The sequence below is a fragment of the Nannospalax galili genome, unplaced genomic scaffold (genome assembly GCF_000622305.1).
Source record: "Nannospalax galili isolate Female #2095 unplaced genomic scaffold, S.galili_v1.0 scaffold1224, whole genome shotgun sequence".
NCBI classification, from domain to species: domain Eukaryota; kingdom Metazoa; phylum Chordata; class Mammalia; order Rodentia; family Spalacidae; genus Nannospalax; species Nannospalax galili.
In genome coordinates this window covers 525,630-536,461 of record NW_008351701.1, presented here as the reverse complement: position 1 = coordinate 536,461, position 10,832 = coordinate 525,630, and the positions used below count along the sequence as shown (strand labels likewise).

At 45.0% G+C, this 10,832-nt stretch overlaps 1 protein-coding gene across 4 annotated transcripts in view; it reads left to right on the top strand.

Moving 5' to 3' along the window:
• Positions 1-1,198: 1,198 nt before the first annotated feature.
• The window catches only part of Cers5 (ceramide synthase 5), a 33,301-nt gene continuing 23,667 nt past the window's right edge, over positions 1,199-10,832 (top strand). For 3 of the 4 annotated variants that reach the window (XM_029553883.1, XM_017802089.2, XM_008848768.3), the window contains exon 1: positions 1,199-1,535. In XM_029553883.1, the coding sequence (XP_029409743.1) occupies positions 1,339-1,535 (197 nt within the window). In that variant the 5' untranslated portion in view covers positions 1,199-1,338. The remainder of the gene's footprint in view (positions 1,536-10,832) is intronic. The other variant, XM_029553884.1, reaches the window with a different exon arrangement.

The following is a 10,832-nucleotide window of genomic DNA, read 5'->3' as shown; positions in this document are numbered from 1 at the left end:
AAATTTATGAGGCTGGAGAGATGGCTCAGCGGTTAAGAACACTGACTGTTCTTGAAGAAGACCTGGGTTCGAATCCCAGCACCCACATGGCAGCTAACAGCTGTCCATAACTCCAGTTCCAGGGGATCCGACAGCCTCTTCTGTCCTCCGAAGGCATTGCACGACATGGGTGCACTTACCTACATGCAGGCAATACACACGTACACATAAAACAAAAATGTAAAATTTATATTTTAGGTGTATAAGTGTTTTGCCTACACCCATGTCATGCAATGCCCATGGAGGCCAGAAGACGGTATTAGAACTGGAGTTATGGACAGTTGTCAGCAGCCATGTGCAAGAACAGTCATTGCTCTTAAACCACTAAGCCATCTCTCCAGTCCCGATGCCAGGATATTTTAAGTCCCTTTTTTCCCCTCTGAGAGAAAATGAGGAAAGCTTTGAAGGATAGAGAAGAGGGGTGGAGATCATGTAGGTACATACAGGGAGGAAGAATTTGGAAGCCACAAGTACACTTATGGAGGAGGGCCATAGGTAGGACCAACTGAGATGGATGCCAGGGCAGACTGGCAGGGCCCAGGTTGTGAGGGCAGACACAGGACAGGTACAGCCTAGCTGAGAGAGAATGAGTTTGAATCCACTGCACTGATGAATGTCTCCCAGCTGGAGAAATGGCTCCGCGGTTAAGAGCACCAGCTGCTCTTGCAGAGGACCTGGGTTTGGTTCCCAGCACGTACATGACAGCTAAAAACCGTCCAAAACTCTAGTTCCAGGAGATCGTAGCGTTCTTCTGACCTCTGACCTCTGTGGGCTTTGCAGGACACAGGTGCACACGCAGGACACAGGACACATGCAGGGAAAACACTTACACATATAAAATAAATAAAAAGCATTTAAGTGGAACGTCTCCAGAGGGAGAGATGGGCCTGAAGTTGGGGCGTGGCCATGGCCGTGACTGTGAAAGAAGAAGTACCGCCAAAACCTGCAACGAGCAGGCTGAGAGTTAAGGGGCCGGTGGTGGGCGGGCTTTGGAGATAAGGGGCGTGGCTAGCGTGAGCGCCGTGTCGAGGGCGTGGCCACGGAGGGCGCGGCAGGTGCAGGGCTGGGTCCCGCGGTCGGCCGCCAGGGCCGCACAGCCTGGGGAAGTGGGCGGGGAGACGAGATGGGCGGTGAAGAGGCCGGGCCTGAGGAGGCGGGCTGGGCTTTGTGGAACACCAGGGGACCCGAGGGGGTGGTGGTAGGCCGGGCCCGCCCCGCGGCCGCCGTCTCTCAGCGGGTTCCGTTGGCCCGTGCGGCAGCGGAGAGCCATGGTGGCGACGGCCGCGGGGCGGGTGTAACATGGCGGCTGCAGCGGTGGGAGTCCTGGGCCTGCTGTGGAGCTGGCTGTGGAGCGAGCGCTTCTGGCTGCCGCAGAACGTGAGCTGGGCCGACCTGGAGGGCCCGGGTGACGGCTACGGCTACCCGCGCGCCCGGCACACCCTGTCGGCGTTCCCGCTGGCGGTGGTCGTCTTCTCCGTGAGGCTGCTCTTCGAGCGGTGAGAACCGCGGCGGGAGGCCGGGGGCGCGCGGGGGCCGGCGGGGCGTCGGAGGCCGGCGGGGCGGGAGGCGGAGCGTCCGAAGCAGAAGTGCGGAGAAGCCCGAAGCTGCGGGGGCAGGAACTGAGGCGGCGCTGGGGATGCGGGGAGCGTGGCGAGGGCCGGGCGCGGAATCTACGTGCAGACCGGCGGGTTTGGGGCGTGGGCAGGTGACAGAAGGTCTCGGGGAGCGCCGGCCCCCGTGAAGTGTAGATCTAGAGTCGTCTTGGGGAACCTAGAGGTTGCCTCCCAAGTTGAGTCGCTCCAGGGAGGAACAGGAAGGGGCCAGGAGAACCAGAGCTTGTTGGGGTCTTGGAAGCTGGTGGGGTCAGCGCAAGCACCAGAAGTTCCAGGCAGGAGTGGATTCCTCAAAATGTAACGTTTGAGAAGACACTTTAGCTTCTTAGCGTTCAGGGAAACCGGATCAGTTAGGCCCCAAGCCCTGATTTGTTAGCTCGAGGACTGTTGGTCGGTATAACAGGAGAAATCTAGCTGGGGATAGGGTGTGGTGAAGCCTGGGGCTTCCAAAGTTTGGAGAAGGTGTCAGAGGAGCTGTACGGTCGGGAGATGGAAGGAGTGGTCACTTTGAAGACTGGAGCCTGAGGGTTTATCAGTAAACAGCGTTGTGGAGCCTGCTTCTAGGGTTGTCAGAATCACCATGTGAAATTTCACTTTTGAATGGTGGGTCAAATCTGTTCTTCAAAATATAATCACTGGGGATTTGGTGTGATTTTATAATGTGAATTTATAGCTGTGTGTGATTTTTGATCAAGCTTTTCCAGACTCCAGGAAAGCTTACTTTCTGCATAGGCAAAGAGGGTGGTACTAAGGCAGCTTCTGTCCTTTTTACCTTTATCAAAGATGACTGTAATGCAAGAACACCCTTTCTGCATGGGAATGTGTTTTAGACAAAATCTGTTACCCTGAAATATCTGATTGGGATTACTTCTTTGATTTGTGTTCGACGGATATTATATGTAGCTACTAACCTGTATTTATGCAGTTTGTATTTTGTACTGTATCAGTCAAGTGCAAAAATAAATACATACGCTTTTTTTTTTTTCGTTTTTTGAGACAAGGTCTCCTTGTAGCCCTAGCTGTCCTGAAACTCACTATGTAGACCAGGCTGGCCTCGAACTCACAAAGATCCTCCTGCCTCAGTCTCCCAAGTGCTGGGACTAAAGGCATGCGCCACCAAGCTGGACTACATATGCTTTTTAGATGAAGTAAATGAAACTCAAAGTAAATGCCTTTTTGGGCCCTCAGGAAGTTAATGTTACAATTTTTAAAGGTAATCATTATTTTAAGTATCCCTGGGGTGGAGGTGCAGGCACAAACCACTTTCTCTTAGGAATAAATTAGATCCAGGTATTCTTTTCCCTAGTATTCGTGAGCTGAGAAATGAAATGTAATTGCTGTAGAGGAAGACAATCAGTCCAAAGACAGAATCTCCTTGTCATAGATTCATTCTCTGCATCCTATACAGATAGATCCAGTTTAGTGACTTCTCCACATTAGGGGTAAAATAGCTTGTTGCTTATAAACACCCATTATATATAAATTCATGTATATCTTCAGATTATAAAATCCCTCTTTCCCTCCTGTGGCGGAAGACATTCTCTGGCAGAGTCATTGGAAAGGATCCTTTACCTATGGGAATTGAGTGTTTCTATGGTGCTGTAGTGTCAGGGCAGTAGGAATGATAGAATCTGAGCTGCAAGGCTTCTAGTATGGTATTTCTGGCTAGTAAGGATAAGTACCTTGCTTATTTCCTGTTTGCTCTTAGGGAGACTTAACTCTAGAAACAGTGTTGCTATTTTGTTTCCTGGTGCGCTCCCTGTCTCAAAAGTTGGTTAGAATTGACTGCCAGATTACCAAGTCCTAGTTTGTGTGCTGGTCTTCCAAAACGGGAATGGAGCCACTCATATTTTAAGCCTATCCAAATTATTGGAAAATTTCCTTTTCCTACATTTCCTCATTTCTCAAATCCTACCTATTTCTAGAAACATTTTCTATAGTAATCATTGACTGGTCAGAGGTAGACTCCAACCCCCTTTTGCAGACAGTAAACTAAGACTTGAAAGTAACAAGGCTGGAGGTTTAGCTCAGTGGTAGAACACTTACCTAACATGTTCAAGGTCCTAGGTTCAATGCCGAACACCGCAAAAAAAAAAAGAAAAAAAAATTAAATTTTGCTGGGACTGGAGAGAAGGCTCAGTGATTATGAGCACTGGCTGCTCTTCCAGAGGACTCAGGTTAGTTCCCCATACCCTACATGGCAGCTAACAATTGTCTCTTAAGTCCAGGTCAGGGGATTTGATGCCCTCGTCTGGCCTCTGCCTGTTTGCACACAAGTGGTGTGCTTACATACATGCAGGCAAAACATACGTAAAAGTCAACAAGTCAAAAAATATTGTAAATTAAATTTTGCTGAGAATGGTGGCACACACCTGGCAGGATTAGGTGTTTAAAGTCATCTTTAGCTAAACTGAGGGGTTCCAGGCTGGCCTGAACTACATAAGACCTCATCTAAAAAAATAACAAAAACAAAAGTAATAAAAACAGCAACAGGAAGATAAACCGGGCTGGCAAGATGGCTCAGTGGTTAAGAGCACTGGCTGTTCTTGCAGAAGACCCGGGTTTGAATCCCAGTACCCATGTGGCGGCTAACAACCTTTCATAACTCCAATTCCAGGGGATCCAAAGACCTCTTCTGTCCTGTCCTCTGTGGGCATTGCACAACACGGGTGCACTTACACACATGCAGGCAATACACTCATACACATAAAATAAAAGTAAATAAGATATTTTTAAAAATATTAACCTCTTGTTCCTCATACTTCAAGTTTTAAAGGGGAAAAGTTCACATTCTTCATATTCTTTATGTATGGGGAGAGGCTTAAATTGTTACTGTATGTGTGTGTGTATATATATATATGTGTGTGTGTGTGTGTCTATATATATTTTTAATTCTGTATGTATGAATATATTGCTTGCATGTAAGTACACCCATGCCATGCAGTGCCCACGGAGGTCAGAAGATATTGGAACTGGAGTTACTGATGGTTTTTAGCCATCACGTGGGAATTGAACCCAGGTCCTCTGCAAGAGCAGCCGATGCTCTTAACCACTGAGCCATCTCTCTAGCCCCATATTTTATATTTTATATTTATTTTAATCTTTTTGAGACAGGGTCTCCCTGTAGCCCTAGCTGGCCTGGAACTCATTATGTGTAGACCAGGCTGGCCTTGAACTCTGAGGGTCACCTGCCTCCACATCCCAAGTTCTGGGATTAAAGGCATGTGCCACCACACCTAGCTTGTTTTCTAAGATGGGGTCTTGCCATGTACTACATACAGGCTGACCTGGAACTCAAAATCCATTTCGGCCTCTCACATATTGGGATTACAGGTATGAACCACTAGGCCCAGATTAATGGTCTCTTATTTTTGTTATTTCAGGGATCTCTCAAAGAATATAGAATTTACTTTCTTCTCGTAACCTACACTGAGTGCTTATTTTTTGTTGCATATTCCCTAGAGAACTACAGTCTCCTCTGATAGAGCTTACTTGAAAAACTATCTGCCCATAAATAAAATATATGTCATGTAACCCAGACTGGCCTCAATTTACTGTGCAGCTCAGCTTGGCCTTAAACTCCTACTGTTCACCTGCCTCCACCACCCAAGCCCTGGGATTACAGGCAAGTGCCACCACATCCACCCCTGTTGTCTGTTTTGCTTAGGAACCACAGAATGGACCTGAGGGTATAGCTCAGAGGTAGAGAGTTTGCCCTGGTCTCAGTCTCCAGCACAGGTAGAACCAAACAAAAACTCCAGGAATAGTTATTATCTGCCAAAGCACATGCTTGAGATGGTCTGATGCACAACGTAGCACGCGACCGGTAAATATTGAATGAGCTGGAAAAGGTCTGTTCATCTACTCACATGCTCAGAGGAGCCAGGAATATGCAGATCTTCAATATGAAATAAATACTTGGCTTGACTCAGCTTTGAGGATTCTTTGTCGCTGTTGTTAAATTTCATCATATTATATTTGCTTGCTTTGTACTTATCTTTTGTACTTTGTACATCTTCTCTCTTTTCTCCCTCTCCTCATACACATACTTATCTTCTGTGCCTTACCACAAAAGAGATACCTCCAGCAAGTTTGTTCTTTTCAATAGTATATTGCTAACTGAAAACTGAACGAATGGTCTAAGTTAGATCTGTTAAATCTGATATTTATTTATTTATTTAGTTAGTTAGTTAGTTACTTGAGACAGGGTCTCTTTGCATCTCTGGCTGGCCTAGAACATGCTATGTAGAGCACATTGGCCTCAAACTCAGAGATGTGCCTGCCTCTGCTGCCTAAGTGCTGGGATTACAACAGGCCTGAGACACCACTCCTGGCTTGTTTTTTTTGTTTTTTTTTTTTTTTTTGGTCTTTTTTGAGACATGGTCTCTGTAGCCCCAGCTGGCCTGGAACTCACAGAGAGCTGTCTGCCTCTGCCTCCCAACTGATGGGATTAAAGGCGTGTACCACCTTGCCTGGCTTTAAGCTAAATTTTAAAGATAAAACTGAGACTCAATGTCCAGTGTCTTGAGGGTCAAGGAGGAGCCTGAGATTAAATATTGATATCACCAGATCTATGGAGTTCATTTATTTTGGACATTTTATTGCAATAGGAGTTTTATGTTGCCAGAATAAAATTATTTTATGAGTTCTGCAGGAGCTGGATGAGTACTCTCAGTGCTGCTTGTTTGTTATTCTAGTCCTTTCTTCCCTCTTGTCACTTCAGGGCAATTTCAGAGTATATCTAAAACATCTTTTGGCATCGTTGTTTTTTGAGACAGGATTTTCCTGTAGCCCCAGCTGATCTGGAACTAGCTAAATAGACTAGGCTGGCCTCATTTCTTAGAGATCTCTGGGATCTTTAATCCCAGCACTCAAGAGGCAGAGGCCAACGGGTCTCTCTGAGATTGAGGCCAGTCTGGTCTACATATCAAGTTCCAGGCTAGCTAAGGCTACAGGAAGACCCTGTCTCAAAAAGACCAAGAAAAAAAGAATCTTCTTGATAGTATTTCTGTCACTGGGAGGGGAACAGATTTACTTGCTGGCCTGTCATGTAACAGCAAAAGTAGTGATTCTTTTCTTGGGCACAATTTTTTTATTTTTAATATTTTCAAATTCCATACAATGTATTTAGATCCCCTCCTCATCTGCTTCCCCGATTATTACCCTCTACCCAATTTCCTGTACTCAAATATATATATATATATATATATATATATATATATATATATATATATGTATATATTTTTATATATATATGTATGTTATAGAGTCCTGTTTGGGTCCCCACCTGCCCTTTGGCGTGTGTTCATCCACTGCACTGGAGTCTGGTCAACCAACCCAAAAGTCTCACTCTTAAAGGAAACTGTCTCCCCTTCCCAGCAGCCTTTGGTTGCCAATAGTTCCTTGGATAAGTAGGGTTGGGTTTTCTTAACCACTTCTATGTGTGTGCTGGGATTTTATCTTGCTTGAGGTTACATGGGACCTGTGGATGCTGTCACCATTGCTGTGAGTTCATATGAGTGACTGTTGGGCACAATTCTTAACCTCTCATTTCACCTTCGTCTTGTAAAGCCTGGCTACCTCCTCTAGTCCCTCCATCCCCAGTTCCCCCACTTCCACTGTCTAAGTGGAGCTTTTTAAGGCTTTGTTTCATCTTGATAGCCCTGGTGCCCTTCTCCTAGCTGTGTTCTGTGTTACAGCATTTTCACCCAGTTTTAGTAAGTCCTCCAGAGGAGATAGCCTTGAGAAGAACGGCCATAGATGCTGACTGAGTTGTAAGGGACATGGCCCATTTCATTGTGTCCCCAAAGGTATGTTGGGTACGGTTGAGTTATAAATCACAGAATTAAGTGAGAGTTGCAAGTCCAGTAAAGATTGGAAAAAATGGGCACATGGCCCTGTCATTGTTTAAAGATCACCTCTTACTAAGTTCCAGATGGTCAGAAGCCTGTGTCTCTCCTCTCGGAAAACTATGACCAACCCTTTCTAGCACAGTGGGTGATGAAGCTCTGCAGACAACTCAGTATTATGCCTGACCTCAGGTTCCTGACCTATCCCCAGAGACTGTATATTCGTCATTGAAAAGAAACCTGGCACATATTTTTGCTTTCACCACTTCCTGATTCAAAATAGTAGGGTTTTCTAAATGGATAAAGAAGAGAAATAAAATCTCTCCCTTCCTTAGAGTGGGGAGAGATTTGTCTATTTTTAACTTCTTCCCCACAGGTATTTTCAGGTAAATAAAAGCCTACTGCTAAAGAATCTACCAAATTTTGACCATTTTGTTTTTAGAACTATATTCCAGTGTTATCTTTATTTTTTTTAATATTTTATTTTTATTTTATGTGTATAAGTGTGTATGAATGTTATGCCTGCATGTGAGTGCATCCGTGTCATGCAGTACCTGAGGACAAGAGGGCATTGGATTCCCTGGAACTGAAGTTATCCATGGCTGTTAAAGTATGTACAGTTGTTAGCTACCATATGGGTGCTGAGATTCAAACCCAGGTCTTCTGCAATAACAGTCAGTGCTCTTAACCGTTGAGCCGTCTCTCCAACCCCCAGTTTTATCTTTTTTTTTTCGGTCTTTTGGAGACAGGGTCTCCCTGTAGCCCCAGCTGACCTAGAACTCACTGGGTAGACCGGGCTAGCCTGGAACTCCCAGAGATCCGCCTGCCTCTCTCTCCTGAGCACTGGGATTAAAGGCATGCACCCCCACGCCCGGCTGCCCCAGTTTTATCTTTAATGAAGTTAATTGAGATATTATTGTAAAAGGAGTTAATCATTTCCAAAAACAAAAGATACAATCAGTTTTCCTAGGTCGAATAACTAGAACTGTGTTGTCCAGTATAGTACCCACTACTACACAAAGGCTCTTGGGATTTCAAATGTGACTCCTCAGAGTTGAGATGTGTTGTAAGTACAGAGAGACTGAAAGATTGGAGAGAATGACTGGGCAGTTGAGAGCTTGCAGAAGACCAGGTTTGTTTCCCGGCACCCACATGACAGCTAACAAAGAACACACTGAATTTCATACAACCTTATCTTAGTTGTTTTTTTAAAATATTCTATTTTTTTTCATGTGTATAAATGTATTGCCTGCATGTATATAAGTGCACTTGTGTCAAGCAATGCCTGTGGAAGTCAGAAGAGAGCGTCAGATCTCCTGGAACTGGAGTTGCAGACAGTTGATAGCCTCCATATCAGCACTGGAACAGAACCTGGGTCCTCTGCAAGAGCAGCCAGTACTTTTAATTACTGAGTTATTTCTCCAGTCCCCCACCCCTCATGTATCCCCAGGCTGGCTAAGACTCATTAGCATGCTTGGTTTATATACTACTGGGGATAAACCCTGGGGCTTCGTACATGCTCAGCTAGCACGTGCCCAACTGAAATACATTCCCAGCCTGCAATTTATCATTGTTTTGTTTTAAAACAGGGTCTCTCATGAAGGCTGACCTCAAACTCCTTATGTAGCTGACGCTGGCTGGCCTTGAGCCCCTAATTCTCCTACCCCCACCTTCTCTGACTGCTGGGTTTACAGGCATGTACTACCACACCAGGTTTAGTACTTTGGATATATCAAATTAAATAAATAATATTAATTTTACTGGGGTTATTTGTTTTTTGGTGGGGGGTGGTGGAAGCCGAGGTTTAAGACAAGGTCTCACTTGGCAACTGAGATTGGCCTTGAACTCACAATTCTGCTGCCTGTGTCATTTCCTGAATGCTGAGATTACAGGCTTGTGCTACTACACATAGCTCTTAAAATTTTTTTCAAGATTTATTTTTATGTGTGTGAATGTGTCTGTGTCTTTGTGGGGGTATGTACACATGTGTGCAGGTGCCCAAGGAGGTCAGAAAGGGCATTGGATCCCCTGCAGCGCTTAAATACATGCAGGCAAAACACTTAAACACATTAAATAAAAATAAATAGAACAGCAACAAAAAAAGAACTGCATGTTAGCACATGCCTGCAATCCCAGCACTCAGGAGACTGAAGCAGAAAGCAGAAAAATCCCAAGTTTTAGGCCAGCCTGGGCTATATAGTTAGAGCTTGTCTCCAAAATAAATAAACAACAAGGGTGGGGGGGATAGGCAGTTTTGTTTAAAAAGATATTCCTTGGCCAGGTATAGTATATAACTTTAATCCCAGCCCTCTGGAGACAGAGGCAAGCAGAGCTCTGTAAATTCCAGACTAACCTGGTCTACATAGCAAGTTCCAGGCCAGACAGAAAAGTAGAGAGGAGGGTAATTCTTTGCAGATTTTAGCTTTTGAGTAGTGTCCATGTTAGAAGTCTTAGTCATAGGTCAGAGATTCCCCAACTAAATCAGATTCTTGTGGTTGTGTTTAATACTTAGAGAAGTCTCTGATCATAGACTAAAAATTGGTTAACTTAAATTTCTGCTTCCTCAGAAGTCATGGCCTACCCTTGATAAAACAAAGTGGCTGTTTGGCCCAAGAAGATAAGACTGCTTTATCATTTTTGGTTTGGTTTGGTTTGGGGTTTTTTTTTTTTTTTTTTTTGAAACAGGGCCTACCTGTAGCCCCAGCTGGCCTGGAACTTATTATATAAACCATGTTGGCCCTGATCTCACAGAGATCTGCCTGCCTCTGCTTCCTAAGTGCTGGGACTAAAGGCGTGTACCACCATGGCCCTCCCAAGATTGCTCTATCTTTATAAGTGTCACTTCATCTTTTACCAGTGATTTAATGAAAGGAATTCACTACAAGGATTAGAAGAGTGTACCACCATGCTTGTTTTGTTTTGTTGTCAGTGTTGGAGATAGAACCTTCATACATTCTAGGCATGCTCTCTCTCTGAGCTATGTCTATATACTAAGGTCCTCTTTAAAAAATTCTTACTTTAGCCCAGCGTGGTGGCGCACACCTTTGATCCCAGTACTCAGGAGGAAGAGGCAGGCGGATCTCTGTGAGTTCGAGGCCAGCCTAGTCTACATAGCAAGTTCCAGGCCAGCTGGGGCTACAGGGAGACCCTGTCTCAAAAAAAAAAAGAAAAGAAAAGAAAAAAATACATATGTATAGTATAGTGGGACTGAAGAGAAGCATTGGCTCCCCTGGAACTGGAGTTATGAATAGTTGTTAGTCACCATGTGGGTGATGGAAACCGAACCTGGATCCTCTGCAAGAGCAGCCAGTACTCTTAACCATTGAGCCAT